The sequence below is a fragment of the Alosa sapidissima genome, chromosome 17 (genome assembly GCF_018492685.1).
Source record: "Alosa sapidissima isolate fAloSap1 chromosome 17, fAloSap1.pri, whole genome shotgun sequence".
Classification (NCBI taxonomy): Eukaryota; Metazoa; Chordata; class Actinopteri; order Clupeiformes; family Clupeidae; genus Alosa; species Alosa sapidissima.
The window spans coordinates 11,988,313-12,013,781 of NC_055973.1; the positions used below are offsets into that span (position 1 = coordinate 11,988,313).

At 41.3% G+C, this 25,469-nt stretch overlaps 2 protein-coding genes across 9 annotated transcripts; one reads left to right on the forward strand and one right to left on the reverse strand.

The window, feature by feature from the left end:
* The first annotated feature begins 894 nt into the window (after positions 1-894).
* Positions 895-16,131, forward strand: rbbp8 (retinoblastoma binding protein 8). Of its 8 annotated transcripts, none has more exons than XM_042068526.1 (20): positions 895-969; positions 1,453-1,530; positions 7,764-7,902; positions 9,359-9,401; positions 10,769-10,864; positions 11,103-11,215; positions 11,446-11,518; positions 11,726-11,880; positions 12,249-12,335; positions 12,526-12,593; positions 12,782-12,864; positions 13,097-13,427; positions 13,676-13,784; positions 13,890-13,960; positions 14,280-14,370; positions 14,586-14,762; positions 14,968-15,028; positions 15,112-15,202; positions 15,641-15,782; positions 15,881-16,131. In XM_042068526.1, exons 3-20 carry the CDS (start codon positions 7,773-7,775, stop codon positions 15,967-15,969), a joined length of 2,010 nt encoding a protein of 669 aa, XP_041924460.1. In that variant the 5' UTR covers positions 895-969; positions 1,453-1,530; positions 7,764-7,772; the 3' UTR covers positions 15,970-16,131. The 8 variants fall into 8 exon arrangements, with proteins under 8 accessions (XP_041924460.1, XP_041924464.1, XP_041924466.1 ...); XM_042068530.1 differs by having other exon boundaries at positions 909-947; XM_042068532.1 differs by having other exon boundaries at positions 947-965.
* Positions 16,132-16,880: 749 nt separating this feature from the next.
* LOC121688742 (galectin-3-binding protein B-like) lies at positions 16,881-23,834 on the reverse strand. The gene is made up of 6 exons (XM_042068538.1): positions 23,672-23,834; positions 23,308-23,419; positions 20,646-20,849; positions 18,740-18,871; positions 18,262-18,556; positions 16,881-18,134 (listed from the first exon to the last, which is right to left on the reverse strand). The coding sequence occupies exons 5-6, from the start codon at positions 18,306-18,308 to the stop codon at positions 17,147-17,149; spliced, it is 1,035 nt and encodes a 344-aa protein (XP_041924472.1). The 5' UTR covers positions 18,309-18,556; positions 18,740-18,871; positions 20,646-20,849; positions 23,308-23,419; positions 23,672-23,834; the 3' UTR covers positions 16,881-17,146.
* Positions 23,835-25,469: the final 1,635 nt, after the last annotated feature.

A 25,469-nucleotide genomic window follows, 5' to 3' on the forward strand; every position in this document is an offset into this window, starting at 1 on the left:
ATATGGACATTATGATCAAAGATTGTCTAGATAGATAGATAGATAGATAGATACTTTATTGAAAAATTCGAGGTCTCAGTAGCATACAGACAACACACACACATTCACTAACAGCAGAAAAAGTAACTAAAAGTATATAATATAAAAACACAACTAAGCAATAAGGACAGTAGGAGATAAAGAATATACCAAATATACTAAAATATAAATTATACTAACTAACACTTAATCTAAATCAATTCTAAAAACAGTATCCACATAGTGGTGATTAATCAATCAAGAGGCGCTTGCAATGACTGAGTGAGCCTGTGATTCTCAGTGCATAGTAAGGTAAGGTAAGGTGCTCTGTGTGATTGAGTGTCATGGTGATAGTGCAATGGTGATAGTGGTCATGGTGATAGTGCAAATTAGTAAGTCCAACAGTGCAACAGTGCAAGAATAGAGTCTATATCTATCTATATATATATATATATATATATATATATATATAACTATTAGTGCTACCTACTTAGCTTAATCAACCGTCTTTGTTATGATCTCTATGCAGCCTATGATTATGATAAATGTAGCCTATGCTATGCACGTGACTAGTCACCACCTTCTCAGTGAAAATTGTTAAATTGTAGCTATCATTCATAGACCTCATTCTTATATGTCTGGTATCCCAAAAGATAGCCAACACATTGTAGAACTCTTCTACAACAATCGACCATGGAACGGTTGCTTGCGTAACGTCTGGCACATAGATAGATGTCAATTATAAGGGTAATTAAGTACTTAGAAATGGTTATCCTTGCACATTTGTTGTTTACAACGGTTTAGATACTGCCGTGTTACCAACGGAGAAACATTCAGCCCTTTAAAAAAGTCCCACTGAACCGGAAATCCACATAGCCTTCTATCCCACAATGCCATACGGCGCGCGCTCTATGAATCTTTGTGGAAAGGTAGCAGTTTCTCTTTTGGCGGGTATTGTTTGTTCTTTACACTGCATTTGCATACATCTTCACATTGGAGTTTAACTGACATTTGCTTGCTTGCTTATATTTTACGGAAGTGTCTCATAAAACATCGTAGGTTAGCTGTTGGTAGCTCACTACCGATATGTTACCTTTCTTCCTTGCTATGGTAGCAATGTGCCAAATAGTGCTACTGTCAATGCCAAATGCCAAAAGATGCAGGTTGACTCGGTTGTTACCTTAACCCGCATATCATTTTACTGTTGGTGGTTATTTGTTTGTTTATTCATGTAGAGGATTGATTGAGACGCAAAAAATATCTTCAGAAATGTAACTTGTCTGTCATTTTTGTTTTTGTCAGTTAACCTCAACGTTAGTCTACGTATAGCCTAACTAACCAGTGTTAGCAAACGTTATCATTTTTGTTGAACTTTTATTGCATTTTGACGCCAATGTAATTCAAGGTAACTGTAAGTAATTTCCCGCACTCTAGGTGGTGCTCACGGAGGAGGAATCAAAGACTATGCTAGGAATTCCCAGAGCTCTGGGAATTCCCTTCCAACACCGCTAGGTACGTCCCCCCCCTTCAAAGTTGGTCAATCCATAGTGAAAAGCGGCGTTTTATACTGTAATAATTGTACTGTAATTATACTGTGCCAGACACTACACTGATGCAAGTAACTTAAGTATCAAACAATGCTTATTTGTTGTAGTCTGCTAACTAATATACTGATTTATGGAGCTGTTTGTTAGATAGATAGATAGATAGATACTTTATTGATCCCCAAGGGGAAATTCAAGGTCTCAGTAGCATACAGACATCACACACAACATGCACTAACAGCAGAAAAAGTAATAAAAGTATTTAATATAAAAAACACAACTAAGCAATAAGGACAGTAGAAGATAAAGAATATACTAAAATACAAATTATACTAAATAACACAATCTAAATCAAGTCTAAAACAGTATCCACATAGTGTGCTTATAGGGGTGATTAAGCATGAGGCGCTTGCAATGACTGAGGCAGGGACTGAGCCTGTGATTCTCTGTGCATAGTAAGATAAGGTGCTGTGTGAGTGAGTGTCATGGTGATGGTGCAAATGTGTGTTATTTATTTTGAGCTGAAACTTTGTTATTGTTCAGCTGTTCAGGTCTTAATATGATATTAGTGTATGGCTGTGACTTTGGGATGTGTCACTACTTGACATTTGGCAAACATAATGAAGACGTTCTGGAGTTATCGAGACAGGGTGATTTGATAACTTTTTGTTCTCATGGCTGTCAGTGGGGACCCTTTCTCATTTATTGGCTCTTAAGCATGTAACCCTCTTTATATAAACACAAATAGAAAAACCTTGTCTAGGATGGAATTTTTCTAGTGGCATACAAAACAGGTTTCCAAGCTGATAGCTGGACCACTTTACTGTAATAGCTGGTTCTTGCCTCAATATAGAGGCGTGTGTGTGAGTGTGTTTGTCTTTGTTTGTGTCTCGGCAATACATCAGTATTGGCCTTTCTGCAGATATGCATGTCTGATGGTCGCCATGACCAGTGAGGTACTGTTCTAAACTTGATCGGCACAATGAGATTTACATTTTTATTTGAATATGTTAATTAGAAATGGCTCATATTTTACATGTAGACCAAGAAAACTTTTCTTTATTTTCACATTTCTTAAAGGATACATTAAGGGGTTAATGAAAGGAAAAATGTGTATCCGTATCAACCGTTACATATTGAATAAGCAGACATCCAATATTACGTATCCCTAGTCGGTATACATTTTGGTTTGCTTTTTTAAATAACACCCAGAATATGTCAAAGAAACAAGAAAGAATAGGTTCAGTGTTTGTATTCAGTTGTATTAAGGTTCAGTTTGTATCACACTTTGCCAAGCATCAAAGGAACTCCAAGACACTCTCAATTAAAAAAGTTAAAAAGCCTTTGTTATTCATCTTAAAAGCTTTTATTATTCAAGTTAAAAAGACTTTATTATTCATGCCTTCTTCTGGCTTCGCTTATCTCCCAGAAGAAGGCATGTAGCTGAAACACGTTGGACTTTTTTAGAAGGTTAACTTGACCAAGCCATAATAATAAAGGCTTTTTAACTTTTTCAAACTTTTTCAATTGAGAATGCCTTGGAGTTCCTATGATTCTTGGCATTTAGTTTCCCATCCAAAGAGCACCTCTAACCAAACTTTTGAGTCCAGGAAGTGCTCCTCTACCTCCCTTTGTTGTTGTATCACACTTTCTTGAGTTTTGTCAGGTTAGTCTAGTTTTGGACATATCCACATCCACACACCACCAAAGTAGACTGTTGAGGTACATAGTGTTCACAATTTACATAATGATATAGATCAGGGGTCTCCAACCTTTTTGGGAATGAGGGCTACCTGAAGACCCGAAATCATATGGAGGGCTACTCGTTTAAAACAAACATACCCTCACCCCTTTTTTGCGAGGGTAGTCCTCCTAAATAATAGGCCTATGTGATTTTTACTTTTAAATTATCAATATTGTGCAGGCCTATACGTCTTTATTAAGCAACTGTATTTTCAAATTTAATATCAATAACCTATGCAACGCTACCAACATTTTTGTTCAGTTTGTTCATTTCAAAGTTTGCATGGGGAATCTAATCTATTTTTTTTTTTTTTTTACAATCTTTTTGTGCAATTAATAATTTGGGTTACAATTTGTACCCAATTTATACCCACCCACCATTATGAATTCAGGGGTTGTTTAAGTTCTGATTTTAGTGGACAATTCGGCCACTAAAAACGCCCACACCACCCTAACATATGAAAACTCCTTTTAAAGTTATTGCACACCTGAAATGATCCATGATCTGACAAAAAAGGGCAATGCACAGTCCTGCTCAGTCATGCATGCTATACAATTTTCAGCACTATTATACGGCAGTTGTAGCCTGGTGGGCCATCCTATATCATTGAAATGTATAGTCTGGAATCGAACCATTCACCTCGCTTAATCCAAGGGGCGGGCAGAGAATTGTCTTTCAAACTGCCTATACATGCAATAGGCCAGCGCTACGACCATAGCCGTATCCGGTCAGCAAAACGGCAAATACATCATTCTTCGAAAGGAATGACTTACTGTAAGTGCATTGTGTTGCTCAACTTTCAAAAAAAAAAAAAAAAGTCCAACTCCTCCAAAGTTGACGCCAACGCCGATTCAAACAACCGCTCTTCGTTCGCCATAGCCACCTTCCTTGTTGTTCACCGTCGCAGGACTGTCGTTATCCTGTTAAGCCCGCCTTAAGACTCTCTAACAAAATAGAGCGCTGTGATTGGATGACGTCCACAGCGTCAGCCAATAGAAATCCCTATGGTTTGATACTAGACGTACAGGCTGAGCAAATTAATTTGCCGCAGCTAGGGTGCGTCTAGATTTCTAGGCTACGGCAGTTGCCTTACGGAGGAGAAAAGGCCTGTGAGCTAAAGCAATTGTTTTTCAGTCCTTGAACAATCATGCAAGAACCGTATTTGACGAACATGGAATGGCCACAGAACTTTTGCAAAGATATGCTTCCATTGGCTACACCAGACTAGCAAGTTTTTTCCCCCTTTACTGTCTATGCGTGCGAGCAGCGTGTATGCGCTCCGCTTCCGTTGTTGTTTTAAAGATTGAATGGGAAACGGATTTGGAGCCAAAGGCTAAAATTTAACGCAGCTACAATTTGTAAGGTATCACCAATATCCATTTAATGTTACAGATGTATGGCTACATACATTCTTAAAATGGTTCTGGTCTAGACTTAAATATCTATTGAAAACTTCACAATGGAGCGTGTTTTTAGAGCATGATCTGCAGACGACCTGTTGGCTATTTTTAGAAAGTGCGCTGGGGGCGCCTCATAGCCGTCCCGCGGGCTACCTGGTGCCCGCGGGCACCGTGTTGGAGACCACTGATATAGATATTCAAAATTCACTCACAATTGTGTGAAGTCACTCTTCTAAACTTGATGGAAATTATCAGATGTATTACTTCTACTTAAGGTGTGAGTGTGTAACTATGTATCATTCTAACATGACAGAAAATTTGGCGAGCTCCGTACATGTATGTCTTAAACTAATAATTAAACATTTTGTAGATCTTCCTACAAAAGCAGAGTATACAAACAGTTTTGTCATGATTCATGAAACACAAAGCTAGTCCGCATAAGTTTATATTTTTGTAATTTAGGCTATATTGCATAATTTAGAAAAAAAAGCCTGTATCTCAATTAGAAATTAGTAGTTTTGTGATTGACTCAAGGGGTTAGTTTAGAGTTGGTAAGTTGTACTGATGGTGAGATCCCCCCCCCCCCCCCCCCTTCCCCTTCCTGGAATGCCTTTTGCTGGCACAGGCTTGTCCCAAAGCATGTTTTGGATCATATGCCACACCCAACAAGTCACTGCTTGTGATGTTGGAGATCCCCCCCCCCCCCCCCCTTCAATGCCTTCACCAAATCCCCAATATATTCTCTATTTCTGCTATAATGGCCCAGTTGTTTACTTTGGCGACGATTAAAGCACCATGTTTCAGCAGCAGATTTAGAACTGGGCTTTGCGATCAAAGCTGGTCCTGGATCAGTGATATGACTGATTTGTCAGAGTCTTGGCAACTGTATCGTGTTCATGCACTTACTTACAGGTAGATGTTTGGATTGGTTGAGTATTTAGAGTCTCTAAGACAGGTCTCACGAGATGATCATGTGCATGTCATGTCATGAGATACTGGCCTGTGAACAAAAGAGAAGCTGGTTAAGAGACTCTGCCCCTGTCTTTTTTATTTTTTATTTTAGTCCTCAGAATCCTTGGCCATGAGGCTTTATTTGCCTCGCCTCACTTTTAGCAGTCATTTGTGTGAATCTTGTATCTCCATTCATGCTAGGCAATACCCCTATGGACTGGGCGAGTGTCTGCAAAAGTGGTATTAGTTTGCAGTACAGTTTGTTTCACAACTGAAAAATATTTCCTGTTAACAGAGGTGTGATCTGAATGGAAATTGAAAACAAAAAGTTAAATGGCATTTACATAAGATTCAAGTTTGATAAAAAAAAACACTTTGAGTGTGGTGAGGCACAGGCAGTTGTGTAGAACCTTTGGTCAATGAGGTGGTTGAGTTGGGGAGGGGGGAATGCTGTTGACAGTTCAGAGTTGTGTAGAGTTGAGGGCTCAGGGTTGAAGGGCGTGTTTGTCCGGAGATGGCTCCATCAGGCCCTGTCATCACCCTGTACTTTTTGTGGCCCTCCAGCCCTGAACAGTGACACTGGGGATTTCTCTGCCTCCAGGCTATGGCTTCTCAATCTGTCTGACAGCTATTTAATAGAAGAGTTCTGTGTATCTACACGCCCAACTTTGCCTGGGAAGATTTAGTCATCAGTTCGTGTGTGTGTGTGTGTGTGTGTCAGCTAATAAGACACAGTGGGAGTGAACTGGTGAAAGAGATAAATGGAGTGAAAGCCAGTTTAAAAAGCAAGAGCGGTGGCAAGCAGCTCAGGGCCTCTCCCTCAGCACCAGGCTCCTACATGCTGTGCCGGCTGCCCTTTGAAACAGGACAGAGGGGGCGGGGGGTGGACCGGCAGGACCGGTTTTCCTCTGATGGGCAGAACCTGTCGGACCAGTTGTCTGAGCCAGCCAAGCGCTGGTATGATCCCAGGTCCCGCTGTATGTGCGAACCTGCCCTGCCAGTCAGATGGAACACAGTGGCGTATGGGTTCAGAGGTATGCAGGGTGAATGTAGGACCACACAGCCTGGTGTCCTCAACAGTATCTCTGGATTTCTTTTCCATCTCATTTGACTCCACTAACCCAGAGGTGAGTACCAGGAATGTAGTGGCAGTAATGTCAAGGTATTTCAAAGGCAGTTGGAGCACTCTACATGGTGGATTGCATAAGGGTTCTGTTAAGCTGTTTGCATCCAGAGGCAAAATATGTTTAAAGAAATGGCAAGTACTGTGTTGTTGAGAGTGTTCTTGTCCTTTCTGCCCAGTGATGCCAGCATTATTCCAGGTAGGTAGCTCTTTGGATCTGAGTACGCTAACTCCTTGATCCTTGTTCTTGGATAATATGACCAGATATAACTCTGCACTTCAGAAATTGGGATAAATGTTGCAACGTCGTCTTGCTTCTACAAGAGTAAAAAGGAAAAGTCTTCGTCTGATTTTTATTACGTTATGCATGCAGGGATCCAGTTTCTCATTCATTACCGCGTGGCTATGGCTTAATTTGGATGCCAATAGTGTATTTGTGTAGATTTCAGTTTGGGTAATCCATGACAAAACAAGTATTATGTATTGGACAGGAATCCAAAATGTAGATACAGTAGAAATGAGCAGAATGCTTTGACGAGAGAGCAGGGTTATGCTTCAGGTTTCCCTGTGCTCTCTTCCAGAAGGCTATGATTATGATCATCACCAAGACTGGCTATAAACACACTTAAACATATTTTTGTTCAAAATACTTGTAATGCCATTTTTTCCTCAAACACCTGAAAAGTAATACACATGTCCATATGCATGTCCAGGCAAAAGATCATTTTAAAAAGTTTGGTTAAACAAAAACTATCCAAATAACATTTATTTTGCAGGGACAATGGCCAAACAAGACTGTAGCCCAAGGGCTAATTTTCCTTCCCTTTTGTAATGTTGTGGAACAGGGAGAGATGCATGAGCATCATTATTGAGTGAGGATTTAGTTTAATGTGTGTGGTTAAGAGGACACACAACACCTATAAAAGGTTGACCCCCTCTCACCCCCCCCCCCCCCCCCCCCCCCCCCTCTGTCCCTCCTCCAGTTGCCGGAGATGATGAGCAGCCCTGACCTAAGCGGGGGCAGCCCTGGCGGCAGCAGTGTGCTCTCCGACTCTGGCGCTGCTGATTTGTTTCACGAGCTGTGGGGCCGTCTGAGGGAGTGCCACGACAGCGCACTGCAAGGTAGCGATATCAGCAATACTACAGCAGCATGGCTCACTGAGCTATACACACACACACACACACACACACACACACACACACACACACACACACACACACACACTCACCAGATATGTGCATGTGTTATACCAGATATGGGCATTGATGAATGACACTGTCCTGTCACAAAGCACTGTCTTGCCCTAGCGGACGATAAATGTCTTCATTAAATTTCCGATTTGACATAAAAAGTTCGTAAAAGGTTGGTGTATGTATAATTTTAGAATAGATTTTGTTGCCAAAGTGTCACTTCTGGTACTTTTTATGTGAGGGTTCTGTAGTGGGAATTGTTTTACTGTGTATGGTCTGTCTTTGACAAGTATCTAGATCAGAATTTCAGCTCCATAAGACATGATGGCCGGTAGAATAAGTCTTTGGGATAAAAGGCCAAAGTGCTCTTTTTGGATTTTTTTCCCCCTAGTTGATGCGACTGTGTTCAGATAGTTATTCAACCAAACAAATCCAAGAAATGTCTCAGTTCAGAATTCAGCCCTTTCCCAGTGCACAAAAACACCATTGTTTAGAGAGGGGTATCTACAAGCAACTCCCTAATGGATATGGTGAAAGGGCAGGCCCCTCTCTTTTTTTCTCTTTCTCTCATTCTCTCTCTCTCTCTCTCTCTCTCTCTCTCTCTCTCTCCACAGTTCCCTGGTTTCTTGGGGGGGGGGGGGGGGGCTACTGAATATCGTTGCTCATTCAGACATTCCCCCCTCACAATCAGCTCATTCAAGCCTGCTGGCAGGATTGGGTTCGCCGTATTGATTTTAGTTTCTGAGGTTGATGAAGGCATTCAAACCCAGGGTGCTGTCTGCTCGCAGGTTGGCCAACAAACAGGACTGTGGTCACCTAGGATGGCAGACGAAAAACAGAGTAGTGAGGAAGGACAATTGGTAACAGGATTGTAGCCAAATGTGTGTAGGTCTAGAGCAGCGTCTCTCAAAGTGTGGTCCGGGGACCACTGGTGGTCCGCAAGCTAACCCAAGTGGTCCGCAAGCTAACCCAAGTGGTCCGCGAGCAGACGTGGTAAAATATAATATAGATGAGTTTTTTTTTGCAATATTGAACCAAATTGTATGTAAATCCAGACGGTTCTGCAACACTGCTTATGTAAGCTACGCCATTTTAAATGAATCTTCTGACACAATAAGCAAGGTGCAAATACAATAAGCAAGGTGGTTCAGTGAGTAGGCCTACTGTGTAATATACTGTTGAAGTATGTCTACTGTTTTTTTTTTTTTTTTTTTTTTTTTTTTTAGCTAGGTGATCCTTGAGGTTTTTTTTTATTGGTAAAGTGGTCCTTGGTCTGAAAACGTTTGAAGAAAACCAGTTCCCACAGTTCCAACAGGTGGTATTTTGTTGTTGTGAGCAGTGATGCAGGCCCACACAGTCTAAAGGCTTCGTTTTGTCTTCTCTACAGGTCTGCAGGCAAAAGTGACCAAACTGAAGAAAGAGCGATGCCTGTAAGTTCTCTCATTTAAATCGTGATGATACAAGGGATTGTGGATACTGAGGGACAACACCTCAGTATAAGAACTAAAGTGAAATAACAAATTAACTTTCCCCAAGTTACCTCCACAATCTGGCCAAAGCACTTTACAGTATTACATACATAAGTATTCAGCCATTAATCAGATTTGGCTCAAAGTTTTCCACAGAGCTTGACATTTGTTTAGCACCCTAACAAAGCTTTCCGCTTGGCTGTGCAAAGTGTTTTTCTTGGTTCTGGCTGAAGACTCCTATTCCAGCTGACTCCCTCAGTGTGTTTGGCGTTTCAGGTGTCTGGGCAGGGAGCCTGCCTTCCTCACACAGGGCAGAAGCCAGACAGTTCTATGGTTGTGGAGAGCTACCTGTCTCCACTAGCATCAAGAGATTAGCCTCGGAGCTCTTTTAATGAAAAGTAGAACCTGTTTCTCTGACCACATGTCAGGGCTTTGTATCAAAGATTTAAGTTCACAGGGATGTTATGGTGCAAGCAGCAAAGGCCATAGTACAATCTGGTCCCAGTGCGCACAAGGACCCAGCATTGAATCCAACCAGTGGTCATTTCCTAACCCCCACCTCTTCTCTTTTTCCCTCTTGCTTCCTGTCACTCTTCACTGTCCTATCCAAATAAAAGGGAACCCCCCCCCCCCTGCTGTTTTGATGGTGTGGGGAGTCCGATTATAAATGTTTTTCTCGATCGCTTTGATGCCTGTGTCAGCTCTGACATCACATTTTCAAAACAGTCAACACCCGTGTCTGAACAAAAAGCACTCTGGCCAAAATGACACATTTTGCTTGCAAAAGGCTATTACTCTCTCAAAACACTTAAAACATGAGCAACAAAAGCAAATTCTGCCTTCAAACAACACATCCTGTCGTCAAATCACTGTGTGATTTCAATCAATCATTACACACTGGACAACAAAATGCAAAATAGAGTTCTCAAAATGAGCATTTAGCAACATAGAACAGACATGGCATCTCTTATGGATAATGAATGATTGCTAATTGAAAAATTCTGCAAAGGAGATTTACACAGGTGTATGAGAGATTCAGACTAATGCAAGGAATCTCAACAACCTGTGAAGAGATGTTTTCCTTTTGTTTAGCATGGGGAAACCAATAGAGTTTTGGGTCTCTGAATGACATCTGTGTTAACTGTTTTGCAAAAGGGTGTGAGAAATGTGTGAACCCAATGAAAACGTATGAACACATTCGCAAGAGATGAGGTCTGCTGTACAAAGAAGGTGTTTATGAAGACCAAGTGGATCCCAGTTTCTTTAAGCAGGTCAAAAGCAATCGAGAAAAACTGTAATGGGCTGTCTGTCTCTCCTTTTCGATGTAGAGATGCCCAGAGACTGGAGGAGTTCTACAACAAGAACCAGTTGCTGAGGGAACAGCAGAAGGTGCTGCAGGACAATGTCAAAGTCCTGGAGGACAGGTGGGCCTTCACTAAATGCAAGTCTCTCAACTATTTGGAATGCACAGTAGTTGTCCTGTGGTGTGAGTCAGACTGCAATCTCGCTCAAAAACACTGGTAGTATGTGCTGCAATGATGGACACTTGCATGTTTATTTGGTTGGTCTGTTTTCGTCATTGCTGTTGGCTTGCTCTTTCACCAGCTCTCATGCATCTTTTAATTTCTCTCTCTCTCTCGCTCGCTCTCTCTCACACTTCAGGTTGCGTGCGGGGCTGTGTGATCGCTGTGCCGTGACGGAGAAACATATGAAGAAGAAGCAGATGGAATTTGGGACCATCTGCAAAGAGAACCAGCTGCTCATCTCCGATCTTCGTGAGCTTTACACTTTGAGACCGTACCAAATGTGTAGACCTATTCCATCAAACGGTTGTAGAACATTAACACAGAATGTGCCCAAATTAATCTTAGTTTGAAGCTTTCTCTCTGACCTCATTTGGCAAGAGAATCACATGTGTTCAGTTTGTTTCTTTTTATATCAGACTACTTGAGGTTGAAGATCATTTTCTTTGGTTTGCTAATGTGTGTGTGTGTGTTTGTTTCAGGAGCGGAGAGAGACTCCCTTCAGGAAGAGAACAAGAGGCTTAATCTCCAGTTAGAGCGTCTACAAGAATGCAGGTATATACAACTATATGCACCGTTAAGGTGCAGTCCAGGATTCCAAACCAATACTTCTAGTTTATATCTTGCACCACTATGCCAGTGCCCTGAAATGACACTCATGCCATAGGATGACTGTGGCATGATTTCTCACTTTGTTGATATATCTCGCTTAAATTTATATATCTGAACTTAACTGCCAAGTGCGTGTGTGTGTGTGTCCAGCTCTCCTCAAGCTGTCTCCTCAGAGGCAGAGGATGGTATGATCCCTGACTCTCCTCTGCACTCGGTCACCCTGTCCGCCATCAGCAAGATGAAGAGGAGGAAGGAGCACAGCCATGTCCGCTACGCAGAGCAGCCTCTCTCACAGTCCACTAAAGGTAAGGCTCACGGGTCTGGACCCGGCCAGAGCTTTTCACAAGACTGCACACACAATCAGTATGTTATGCTGTATTCCTGGTACAGGAAGCCAATTGGTATATAAAGTGTGTGTCAGTTTTCTGTACTTTTCAGTACTTTCTCCATTAGCACATAGACACTAAGTAAGACTGAAAACTGAATAGGATATGAAGAAGCTTAAAAACCCTAGCAAGATGATTTATGTTCAGTTAAGTAGCTATGTCTGTACTACATTAACCAATAGCAATTTATCAGTTTTTTTACACAAACCAAGGCAGATGGTTCAAAGTGAACGCAGTAAATGTACTGCACAGTGAAATGTTTCTGTGTTTGTCTTCATGTCCTGTAGGATTGTCTTCCTCACTGCCTTCCCGTTGCTATGGCAAAGGTATCCTGGTGCCTGATACCTGTGAGATGGATGTGAACCCAATAACAAGTACAATTACGCCCACTTTATTTTTTTACTACAAATTTCTTCCTCATTTGAGCTCAAATATTTTCCTTAGTCATGACCTCTGCATGCGTTTCTGAATGAATCGAAAGATAAATATATCTTGTTCTGGTAGGTGCTACAAGACAGTGTGGAAAAGCCTGTGTATCAATATATTTTTCTTTGTGTCTTACAGAACTGGGTTCAGTAGGCAATGGCAGGGTAGTGGTTGCAGAAACCTGTCATCTTGACATACCTGAAGAGGTGTGTGACTGCTCTACTACTGTCTACTATAATCCTCTCTACCCATCAATCATTTTCAGTTTGTTCACATTCAGTGTGTTGCTATCTGCTCAAGGCTCTTTTTTTCATTCTACAGTAACATGTCAACTGAGAAGTAGATCCAGAACTTGACTGTGTTGTAATTGGTGCGTGTGTGTGCATGTGTGTAGGACTCTCATAGTGTGCTCGACTCAGTTGCTGGCTCAAGCGCTGCACCGAACGCGTCCCCAGATGAAAACAAAAAGCCTTCAAAGTGAGTTTATACTGAAACTGCCAACAGATATTTGGAAGTTATAAAGTTAATTCATACCTCATAAGATAATTAAGGTAGTCTTATTGTTGCAGTTATGCTGTTCACGTTGATTACAGTGTTTGCTAGATTGTGCAAAGCTTGTACTCCGCTTATACCTCAACAGTGGGTTGTACTGTATGTGTAGAGGAGTGGATTTGACACAGCGGTTGATGTTCTCTGTGCCTCTACCCAGCCTAATCAAAGCAGACACCAGCTCCCCTTCCCTCCTGCGAAGGATCTCTACCTCCCCCCACCACCTGCACCGCCCGCAAGCAGCAGCTGCCCCCCGCATCGCCCCTCTCCAAGCCCCCCGCAACCTCCCCTCAGAGCCGGCCAAGAGAAAGCCCACGAGCCTTAGCAGCGAAGAGGAGGAAGAGGGCGCTGACCGACCCCTGGATCTGTCCCCAGAGGAGAGACTGGAGAAGAGGCCTCGCCTGGCCCCCCAGCCAAAGGCCCCCAGCAGGACAACACGGCCGGAGGAGTCGCAAGATGAAGACGCGCTCTTCAAACAGCCCACCATACAGGTACTCACCGTGTGTGTGTGTGTGTGTGTGTGGTCTTGTAAACCTTAATCTGCTATCTTTAGTTATAAAAGTATCATACATGATTATTATCAGGCAATTATTCGGACCTCTTTCCTATGTGTGTTGTTTATGAGGGTTTGTAGCTCCTTAGAAAAAACTGACTTTCACTGGGGATTTTTTTTTCTCTGTGTAAAAAGCAGTTATCACTTGCCTTAAACTATGAATAACATTTGGCTACTACCTGTTAGGCTCCTGTGAGGAAGAAAATCCGAGAAGTACTGCCAGACTCAGAGCAGACCTCCGTCCTCCAGCCGAACCCCTGCGCACGTGTCAAGAGCCCTCTGCAGGAGACAACAGGTACTACACCTCAGTTAACATCAGACATCCCAGGCTCATGTCTGAACAGCATGGGATAGACAAAACATACAGATAAGAAATTACATGGTTGTGCTTGTTCCACAGAGCAAAGTTGGAGTCTAGACCCAGGAGCTGCTCTCTCTCAGTACCATGGCGACAGCCCTCCTCTGCCAGAGGTACAGAAGGGTGCATAGGTCACGCTGTGTCTATGAAGGAATGTGCTACTACCATTGACTTAAATCAGAAATAACGATATTTTTCAATATATTTCTCATTATTTTTAGAAATAACTAACAATAAGAAAATGTGGTGTACATTAGAACAAAATTTACCATTGCTTTCATTTATTTTGTATTTAATACACAAAGGTGATTCAAGTCAAATATGCTAAAACTATGCTCATTGAATTTTTGAAGAACCATTGTAATATCCATCCTTTGACAAAATGACTGTGGTGGTTGCTGATTTTGTGTGTATTTGTGTGACGGTCGATAGACCAGAGCAGAACCAGACACTGTGGACACAGACTGCACCTTCCTGAGCCACAGTATGCTTATACGGGCCAGAAATGGGCATAACGAATCAGGTACAGTTTCAAGACTCACTCCCTCTTCAAGATCCAAATCCACTCACACACAGCAGTTTTCTATTGCTGATAGGGTCTTTGGGAAATTATGCCTAAAAAAAAAACTAAAAACATAACCTCATGCATGTTTGTACTTTGAGTCCACGAGGAACAGACCTTCTTAGGATGAATATCTGTAGTTAAATAAGAGATGTTGGCTTGTTGTTTTGATGCAGGGATTGGTCTGAGGGCTAATGACAGCCTGGCTGAGATCTTTGATAGAACGGCATATGGGGAGTACGAGTCGTGTCCACGGGACATCAACTTTGAGGAGGAGGACAAGGAGGGCTATGAGGACAAGCATGATGAAGATGAGGGAGCAGAAGAGGATGAGGAGGAGAAACCTGGACATGGTGAGTGGAACTAGTGTAAAAAACATTTAGATATGACAATACGGGAATGTTTTCATCATATAGAAACAAACTGCCCTGAAAAGTTCGGTTTCTCAGCTTTTCCCAAAATGCGATGCACACAAAAGAGAAATGTGCCTACGCCTGGCATGTGCAGGGTGCCTGGAAGTAATGACTTTTATTTTGACAACTGATTTGTTTCTTTCAGAAAAGGCCTGTGATCCTGTAACTACCGCTGCTAGGAAAGTCAAAGGAACTCCAAAGAAAAGGTGAGACTGTGTCCCTAGGTTTGACCTTTCACTCTACATGTCCGTTGTCAGCTGTTCAGCAGCTCTTTTGTTTTCACCCGCAGTGGGGAGCCTGGTTACGCTTATGTGGATGTGGTGCGCAAACGAGATGAGAGGAGAAAACTGAAGGGGCATACCTGTAAGGAGTGTGAAATAGTAAGTACTGTCAGACCTTTTGTTTATTATTCTTTTGGGGAGGGATGCTATTATTATGATGGGTGCTGTTAGGAGAGGATGCTTGGTATTAGAGAGGTATTGGTCTCAAATACAAATTGGGTGTTTTTTTGTTTTGTTTTTTCTCAAAGTTTTTCCAGCAAGTAAATTGCTAGGCCTTTTAAAATATTTAACTGTGAGAGGTGAATGCAAAATATTATTTTTATGTTCTCTTTTATTTTATGATATTGTAACTGATGGATAACCAATTTAATTGTACCAGAATTCACTTACTTAGCCTACTTAACCTATCTCACCTCCGATTACCCTTTCCTTTTGGTAATGGATCATAAGATCAAAGCTTATGCTCTTAGATATAGAAACAGGTCCGAGTCCCCTTATGTTTATTTGTGGATCTGACCGTGCACTGTTGGCTTGCAGTACTATGCTGATCTTCCAGAAGAGGAACGAGAAAAGAAGTTGGCCTCCTGCTCCCGCCACAGATTTCGCTACATTCCACCCTCAACTCCAGAGAACTTTTGGGAGGTTGGGTTCCCATCAACTCAGACATGCGTGGAGAGAGGTAAACTAGCCACTGTGTGACAATAATAATAATACCAGTTAAAAACTACTGAAAGAGCTATGGGATTGCCCATATCTGATGTACCCTGCCATTACCAGGTTACATCAAGGAGGACAAAGAGCCTGACCTGCGCCTGAGGAGAAGACGGCCTTATGTCGCCATGTTCTCTCCAAAGGCCAAGGACTGAAGTTGGTGGAAAACAATGAGGTCTTGGTTCAGTCACAACATACTTTCTGACCCTATCTGTACATTTTCTTGTTTAGATTGCACTTTCATCACATTTTGTCTGGTTGTAGATTGATACTGTTGATTTTGATACTTAATTGTAATAAATATTTACTTAACCAAGTATTTGAAATACATTGTGTCATTTTCCCAGTAAGTTGATAAATGTTTAACATGAAAGGTATAGTGTCCAATTCTTCTCTTATTTTTTGTGAAATTAATTGAAATTCAGCTCCTGACGACTGTACAGTAATTGTCCCTTTGTGCTAAAATAACTATATGACAATGAAGTGTTTGTAATCCACTAGATTGTAGGCCTAACGTGATATTAAAGACACAAACTGCACATTCCCATTCCTTAGGGCCTCTCGGTAGATAAGCCAGAGGCCACAGGTTTAGCTACACTTTCAATGGTTGCAGTGTGAGACAGGACGCCCCTGCAATAAATGTGGGGAGTGAGGCTTCAACTCCCTAGAGTCGACCTGTTGGATGTCAAGATAAGGATGTTTTGTTCTTAGCAGTGAAGGTTGTTCCAGTGCTGAGCGAACACAGTCTTTGCCAGGTACACTGTCTCATAGTATGTCTCTTTTCCAACTGCTGTGTAATGTGTTTTTCAAAGGGACTTGCCGGTAGTTAAGATTCAAAATAATCTGTTGATATTCTTTTCTTTCAATGTATGCCTTTCTATTTTTTTTTATTTTTTTTTTGAAGATTTAATTTCTTAAGAAAGATTTCATTTATTTCTCATGTTCTCTACAAATCAGCATATTAGCCAGGAATTAACTCATTGGAATCTAAATACTGATTGCGACCACTGGATTAAAATGTTAATGACTAATGATCCATTTCCAATAATTTACATAATCATTTACATCAACTTGAGAGGGTTTATTTGTAAGGGAATATTTAATTGAGTATTTTTTAATAATAGACACATCATCTACATGAATGAAAACATTACTGAGAAACATTCTGGAATGCAGAATTTTCAGAGAAATTCTAGGATAATTCTGTAAATTAGATTTTCATCAAAATTACTTTCATGATACACTAATAATAGACTTTCTGGATTAATGTAAACATGAATGAAAACAATTTGTTGCAATCATCTTAAGCAAAGAGAAACATGAGCACATTGTCTAGGACAAAGAGGCAGTCTTCTCAGACATATGAGGACGAACAACAAATTGGTAGGTAAGATCATCTGGGCATGTGTTATGAATGGTGTCTGAGATTTTAGCTTCATTGTTTTTAAATTCTTGCACATGAAAGGCATATCTCCCTTTACAGTATAATACTAGTCTGTTGCTGAACTGGAAGTGACTTTCATATTCTCCCAGATAGATTTCTATTTGAAGGCGGCCAGAAAAACTCTGATCAGATTTAGTGAGGATAGCCCTCCATTGGAGATATCTAGATGAAAAAGTGGATGTAATGGGTACTGGGGTCTTGAGTATCTTTTCAATTTGAGAAGAGTAATATAAGGGAAAGTCTGTGCCATTTATACTAACGCTCCAGGGATCGGCAGTGTAAATCCTGGACTGGAACTGTTCGCTTTGTCCTTCCACATGTCCAGTCAGGACAGAGAAGCTCAGTGCGTGGAACTGGAACCCTTGTAGGATTCCAGCGGAGAACAGCTCTTTGTGACTGCTGTAGAGGCGGGCGGTGAAGGGCACCTCATAGAGCTGCTCGGGGGTCATCATGGGGAAACGCAGGTGACCCAGCAGAGCTGCCTGCTGTTCAGGGGTCACCGCCTCACCTTGCTCCAGAACCCAGGCCTCCAGAGCAGCCAGCAGCCAGGCCTCGTCTGGCAGCACCAGGTCTGTGCGGACCAGCAGACCTTTCAGGAGGTCCTCTGATAGGCTCTTCCACTGGGCTGAAGCCACCAGCGGCTCCATGTTCCAGCCCAGGTAACGCAAGACGTTGTCACGGAGCAGGCCGTCACCAGACCGCCCAGCGTACTTGAACAGTGCCACCTGTGTACGGAAGGATGTATCTTCAGGCAGCAGGGGCACAAAGAGACGCCCAATGTCTTCCAGCAGACGCACTGCGCCGAACTCAGAAGCCAGTTGATGAAGACACTGCATGGAGGAGACAGTGACTGTGACAGTGCGTGTGTAGAGGTACCTGTTGGTGACAACAAGGTGGTTATGAGCCACTCAATCTACATACAGGTGAGACAGCATGGCTGGATGCAGGATAGATATACTAACTGACATGAGAGACTACTTGTGTGGTGATATTGAAATCATACCGTGTGAATTCTCTGATGTAAGGCAGGCAGTTTGAGCTGATCTCCATTTCATAGCTTGAGTTGATTAAAACAAACTTTGGGAAGAGAGAGAGTACCAAGCGATGTACACAGATGTTCTCTTTTGTGTTATTAGCCGTGTCCGTAACTGTCTCCACCTCCAGTGAATCCTCCGGGGTATAGGAGAATGTGAGGGTGAAATCACAACCCTTGCCACTGTCAAACAGCTCCCCCAACTGGTCAGTGAGCTCAATGCTGTGATCCAGAGAGTAGCTCTTGGTGATGTTAAAAGCTGGATCTGTTTAGATAGACACAGTCCATAGAATGGCGGTTATTATTATCCATGGTACCCCGCTTTTTCATTATCAGTATATGGACAGACAAGTGAATGCTGTGTTGCACAGGTATAGGAAATGATCTACACATTGAATTCTAAAGTTGTTTATAGGTGGCAGTTTGTCTGTGTTTTGGAAGAGCTTACCAACATCACACACCACATTGGCATCCTCTGAATGGGAGCAGTCTGTCACTCCCCAGCCCTTAAAGGCACAGATGCTCAGGGAGCTCTCACTGCCTTTGCATCCCAGATCATCCAGCCATATTTATCCAGAACCTAAGAGCAACAAACATGCAAACTTAGAAGTGATTAATAGCTGGTGGAAAAACACTCGTTCCAAAATATCCTAAATAAAATACCGCCGCTCAGTCCAGCACATTTTTTCCACAAAAATAAATCACGCTGAAAGGCATATATGATTCTAACTGTCTCACTAAATTGCATTATCCACACTCAATTCTCACTGGTATCTGTCAGACAACAAGTACCAAAACATGATTTAGTTCATAGATTTCACATGTAAAATTCATTTACATGTGCCTGTGTTTGTGCATGTGCATGCATGCGTATATATGTCTACTGTGTGAGTATGTGTCATACGTATGATTACTGTGAATGTATGTGTGTGCGTGTGTATCTGTTTATGCACATGTGTGCATATGGAATGGGTTAACATGACCCCTGGAGCCAAACATACGGAAAAAATTGGTCATCCTAGGCCCTACGGTTCTCAAGACATTCACAGATGCTACAGATCAAGACGAAAAACGATTGTTCCATGCTATCCATGTGGGGTTACATGTCCACCAAGTTTCGTGTACCCCGGTCTTTCAGTGTCCCGGGAATCCTTGACGGAAATTTGGACATTCGAGAAAAAAAAAACAAAGAAAAAAACGTCCAATGCAGTAACATATCTAGTCTAACAAATGATTGACTAAGAGCGGTCAGATAAATATCTGAGCAGATATCATTGGTTAAAAACGTAAACAAGGCTCTATGTGCTGCTAAGTCATATGTACTCCGGCTTCATTGACAGAAAGTTAGCGCTTCGGACTTGTAACCGGAGAGTTGCCGGTTCGAACCCCGACCAGTAGGAACGGCTGAAGTGCCTTGAGCAAGGCACCTAACTACACCTACTGCTGCCCGAGCGCCGCTGTAGCAGACAGCTCACTGTGTCGGGATTATGTGCTTCACCTCTCTGTGTGTTCACTGTGTGCTGAGTGTGTTTCACTAAATCACGGATTGGGATAAATGCAGAGACTGAATTTCCCTCATGGAATCAAAAGAGTATGTATACTATACTTTACACACACACACACACACACACACACACCACAATATATTGAATAAATACAAATACTGTGAACAAACACGTTTTGACTTTCATTCATATGTTTCCTATTCAGCTACACAAACATCATCTTTAAACTTTAACGGACACCCCCCCCCCTCCCATCCCCACCTCCTCCCAACATTCAAAATCAATTGTATGCACCATATTGCTATGTAGCACAGTAATATTATACACCATGTGAAAGCTTGGACTCTTGGGAATCCAAAAATGACCATTTTTATGTACAGTCTGTATAGTGCTTTACATTGTCAGATTGATCATAATATGATCATAATATTTCTTGAATTTTCCCTGGGGATCAATAAGAATTTTGTGTAATTATTCCATATTTTGTGTAGTCATTCTAAATCAGAACGCCTGACATACAATCCAAATAGTCTACAAGAAACCTCAGAGTGTTACCTTTCATTTGAGACCAAGATTAGGCTTCTAGAGAGGTTGCTAAGGCTTTTATTGTCACTATGCATTTTGGGTATGTCGGGGTAAAATCCTAGAGATGGCCCGTTTGTAATAGTTTGTAATAGTAAAATCCTAGAGATGGCCCGTTTGTAATAGTTAAACCACACAAAATTGTATTGTAAATGAGAGTATACCATGACTATGTACACCATAGTCATTTATTGATATGCCACATAATGTCCTGCTTTTTGGTGTTATGGAAATGGTCACCCTACTGGTGATCCAGAGAAGACTAACCTTGCCCGAACTTTGCTCCTGGTTCTGCTGAAATGGCTCCACGGAAACCCAACTGCCTGCACACCACCTGCGCCTCCTCAATTCCCCAGTCATCATCACAAATTGTCCCCCAGCTACCAGCGTGGAACACCTCCACCCGTCCTTCGGATGGAGATTTCCCTCCCACCAGACGAGCATCACCCTCTTTCACTTCCTTATGTCCACCTGAAGAGGGAGACAAACACAGACCACTAGAGATTATAACATTGGGATGCACACACTTTTAAAGGAACCGTATGTAAGAAATGTATTTCAATTAATCATTAAATGGCCCTGATATGTCACTAGACATTAAGAAATCATGTTCATTTCAAATACTTATATCACTGACAACAGTAGTCCGGCCAGGATATTGTCATTTAAAAAGTAAAGTTGCAGCCCTCAACTGATGTTGATGTTGTGTTTTGTCATGTCATGTTATGTTTTGGCCTGATGCGCCACCCTCCACCTATCTACTAATCACAAAGTCAGTAGTGTTTCGGCATCGGGGTTGGCAACCTCGAGTCAGGGGAGGGGGAGGGGATACACCACTCTACAGTAATTTGAAAGTGATTGCAGTACCAGTTTTGGCCACAATCTTACATATGGTTCCTTTAATACATATTATATTTGCTAAATTCACATTTCTATCATTATCATTCTTGATCATTTACTCATCTTAGTGTGTGTCAAATGGATTTATATAGCATAGTTTACAAGGATAACCAAAGTGCTTTACTGAGTAATAAGGAACATATAATATAGTAATAAGGAAGGAATATTAGAGCTAAAAAGGAAGAAAAAGCAATTAAATGAAATAAAAAAATAAGTAATGTAGACAGCAAAAAATCCAGGAAAACAAGTAACAAAATAACTATGGCCAATAAAATCCATTAAAAGCAAGTAAGAGCAAACAGGTGGGTTTTATGGTTTTTAGCCTTGATTTAAAATGGAGGGGAGGAGTTGACTGTTCCACAGTTTGGGCCTGGCCACAGAAAAGGGATGTGTATTAGCAGAGACTTTCTAATGTGGAGACACAGCACTCAAAAAATACTCCATAGAAATGCATGGGGCTAGTTTGTCACGCCAATATGGCCGTTGTCTACACATATCCCACCCCTTCCTCGGCAAAACGTCGACATGTGAATACATTGAGCCAATCATGTGGTGTGTTGTGAAGACATCGTGCCAATCATGTGTTGTGATCTCGCCGCTGGAGCAAGATTGGTGTCGTGAAGCCTTGCGCACGCGCATTTCTACCGAAATGGATGCCCGACGAGTGCCCAAAAAGCGTTGTCAAATGGCCACCGAGTGGAGGGACTTGCCTAAAAGGACTTTGGTATTAGTAGTTTATCAGATGACCTGAGTGCTTTGGGGGGGGGGGGGGACTCATTTATCTGAGTAATATGGCATGATTATTTTTAAATTAAAAGACGTACGCCGGGCGCTGCAAGTGCCCCCCACGCTGGTCTACATTTACACTTTACAGCAACAACAGTTCAGTGAGAATTGCCTGAAAATCTGTGATTTTGTTCAGAAGACTGGAAATAGCGTATAAATAAGAAACTTCATACTGACATATTTGAATGTGGACATAAATTGATTGGAAGTGATAATATCCGTGATTTACTTGTACTGAGGAAAATATGCATATGATGTAAGTATTGTCTAATGAATTAGATAAAGACACAACTTGTATAATGTACTGAAATAACTTAATGAATGGAACTTAGCCTAAAGATGTGTATTAATTATCTAAATTGTGGTTGGTTCATATTCAAAATAAAGGCAATTTTACTGAATGCAATTGTGTTTGATATGGATGCTGGTTGTTTTGTAAATTTTGTAATTTATGTGCACTCTTGTTTTCGGATAACTTCCTAATGATAGGCTCTCTTTGTATGTTGTAATTATTTGCATCATAATGCAACACCGGGTTCTTTAAAACTGGGCTTGCTAGTATCCATTTTAGGAACCTTGACACGTTAAATAAAAGTAAAAAGAGATAGAGTGCAGTGACCAAGTTTTTTACAGAAGACTGCAAATGACGTGTTGAGAGCCCCAATACTATAGGCTAGTTAAACTCGGAGTCTGTCCTTTTACATTCCCCTAAGCATTTACTTTAGTTTAGTTAGTAAATACATGGTAAATTAGAATATTTCATTGAGTAATTATCACAGGGAACATGTAGGTAAATTAAGTACTAAGAAATACCTAAACTATTATTGTAGCATATTATTGGGTACACAGGTCATATGTACAGAAATACAGAAAAATTACAACACTAATATCAAAACAAACCTCCACTATTACCTATCAACTCAACAAAGAATCATGTAGTTGTGCATGGTTTAGGCTTGTGATAACTCAATATGTAATTGTGTCTGAAACTAGGTAAGTCCTTAAAACTTTCTGTATTACCCATCAATTCATGTAACAGTTGTAGTTACCCAAGGTTTGTGTTGGTAACAGGAACACAGACAAATGGGTAGAAATGAGTCGCTATAGAGAATCAAAATGAGTAGTCTGAGTTGGCCAGTTCTGAAACAAGCAATTGTGATAAACTGCTTTATGGGACACACAGTCAGGTAAGAGGTGTTTTTAATACAATATTACTGGGGGAAAAAACATTAAATAAACTCACCGTCCAGCCAGTCCAGAGTCCTTGATTCCAGCTTACTGAGTAACAGGCACACCACAATAAGCCTGTACAAGCCTCTTAATGCCAGCATTTTGATATGTAAAATATACAGTCCCTGTGGAAAAGGCAAGCATATGGGCTGCATTCAGAAGAGATCACCAAACTTCCTCAACTATATAAATTATAGACTGCATATATAATGATCAGCTACAAGCTGCAAACACATTTTTAACAATTACAGAAATTAGGCCTACAATGATGCTTACAGATGTGCTTAAAAATTGCAACCAGCCACGGCATATCAAAAATAATAATAGCCTAAGATTATTATACAATGTCCATTTATGAAGTGTCATCTCATTCTTACCTCAAGCAGTCAACAAACATTGTAAAGGACAGGACTGCATTTATAGGATGGGTGGGGAGACGAAACCTGATCTCCAGCCCTCCCCTGGCCAGCCATAAGTTTCATTTTCCGGTAATCCACGACAATCAAAGGATTTGGGAGCTGCGAGTGGGGGAGAGTAGACTATGTTTCCAGGAAAAACTGGATCCTGGGACAAAAACGAAACTCTAAAATACAAAATTTGAACAAAAGATTAAGTGAAATAAGTCAATATAAGCCTGCGCCTGGATATTACGCCAATCTCACACAATTTCCCCATCTTGATTTCTGTTATTTTAATGATTCTTCACTTACTGACATTAGAATGGGTTTCCAGTTCACTTGATAGGTCACAAAGCGACAGATTGTACTCAGTTACTGTTTCACAGACACATCCACTATATGCCATTCCTTACAATTTCACCCAGAACAAGATTTACAAAAACCTTTTTGTCATCTAAACACACCCTTCCTACACACACTTACTTTGATCTGCATAACATTTGTTCAGGTGTAAGGCTGTGCCTACTGTTTTACACTGTTTCTTAAAAGATATTGTGGCAGTTCCTTTAACAGAGTTGTCTCATACATATTCATGTGTGCAGGGATGTAGTGGTAAAATTAGAGGTGGGTAAACTATGAATTCTGTGATCTCAGTGAGGTGGACTGCGCCATGCGGTATCAGATTTTTTTAAAAGGCATTCAGAACATGTTTGATGATGGCAGAGGTTATTGTACAATGTTTATAACAATACCAGTGGTATTAAATGGTTCCTAGAGTGTTGATGAGTGTACATATTGGGAATGTGGATAATACAGTGTGATTATTGAATGTTAAAAGTTACAATAGGTGAATAAACTCTTTTGAGAGGTGGATAAACTCCTATAAGAGGTTGAGAGAAAGTGGAATAGAACATTATGTCCAATATTCCAATATATGGTTTAATGTTCTGCATTATACCCAATATTCTAATATGTGGTTTAATGTTCTGCATTTCTCATTAGTGGGTCACTTTGATACTAAAAGTATGATTCTATGTAATGACTGTGAGGTGATGACAGTGATGATGTAAGTGTGTGTGTTTTTTGTGTGTGTGTTGGGGATGTGGGGGGGGGGGGGGGGGGCAGAAAGGCTAGGCAATCAAGGACATGGGTAGATAGATGTCAAATCAAAAATAATATATAAAAAGTTCTATGGAGATGTGCAAAAGTTGGAGAAAGTCAGATGTGTGTGTGTGTGTGTGTGTTTTGACGTGTGATGAAATAAGAAAATAAATAAAAGGTCTGTAGCATAGGGAGAGGGATGTAAAAGTGCTAAAAGTCATGTAGGTGTATGTGTGTGTGTGTGTGGGGGGGGGGGGGGGGTCATGAGTGCTGAGGAGTGAATGAGTGCAAAGTCAGTATAGTGTGAGTTCAGGGTTGGGAAATGTTTGAGAGTGCTGAGGAGTGAATGTGTGCAAAGTCAGTATAGTGTGAGTTCAGAGTTCGGATGGCCTGGGGATAAAAACTTCTCCTGAGTCTCTCAGTTCTGGCTTTGTGACTACATAGACGTCTTCTTGATTTCACCGGTAGGAATAATCCATTGTTAGGATGAGAAGAGCCCTTCAGAATCTTTTTGGCTCTTAGGAGTACTCTTCTGGAATCCACTACCATTTCCTTGGTTTTATTGACATTCAGTGTCAAGCTGTTAGATTGACACCACTGTGCCACCTCATCAACCTGATCCAAGTAGAGCTGTTCATTGTTGTTACTAATCAGGCCCAAGATCACTGTGTCATCT

Excerpts from the sequence above, each read along its gene's own strand:
- rbbp8 (XM_042068525.1), top strand. The coding sequence starts at position 6,617 with ATGATCCCAGGTCCCGCTGTATGTGCGAACCTGCCCTGCCAGTCAGAT. Across the intron at positions 9,402-10,768 it reads CTGAAGAAAGAGCGATGCCT|AGATGCCCAGAGACTGGAGG; the intron begins GTAAGTTCTCTC and ends TTTTCGATGTAG. Across the intron at positions 15,783-15,880 it reads TCAGACATGCGTGGAGAGAG|GTTACATCAAGGAGGACAAA; the intron begins GTAAACTAGCCA and ends TGCCATTACCAG.
- LOC121688742 (XM_042068538.1), bottom strand. The coding sequence starts at position 18,308 with ATGGAGATCAGCTCAAACTGCCTGCCTTACATCAGAGAATTCACACG. Across the intron at positions 18,135-18,261 it reads TACATCAGAGAATTCACACG|GTACCTCTACACACGCACTG; the intron begins GTATGATTTCAA and ends TGTCACCAACAG.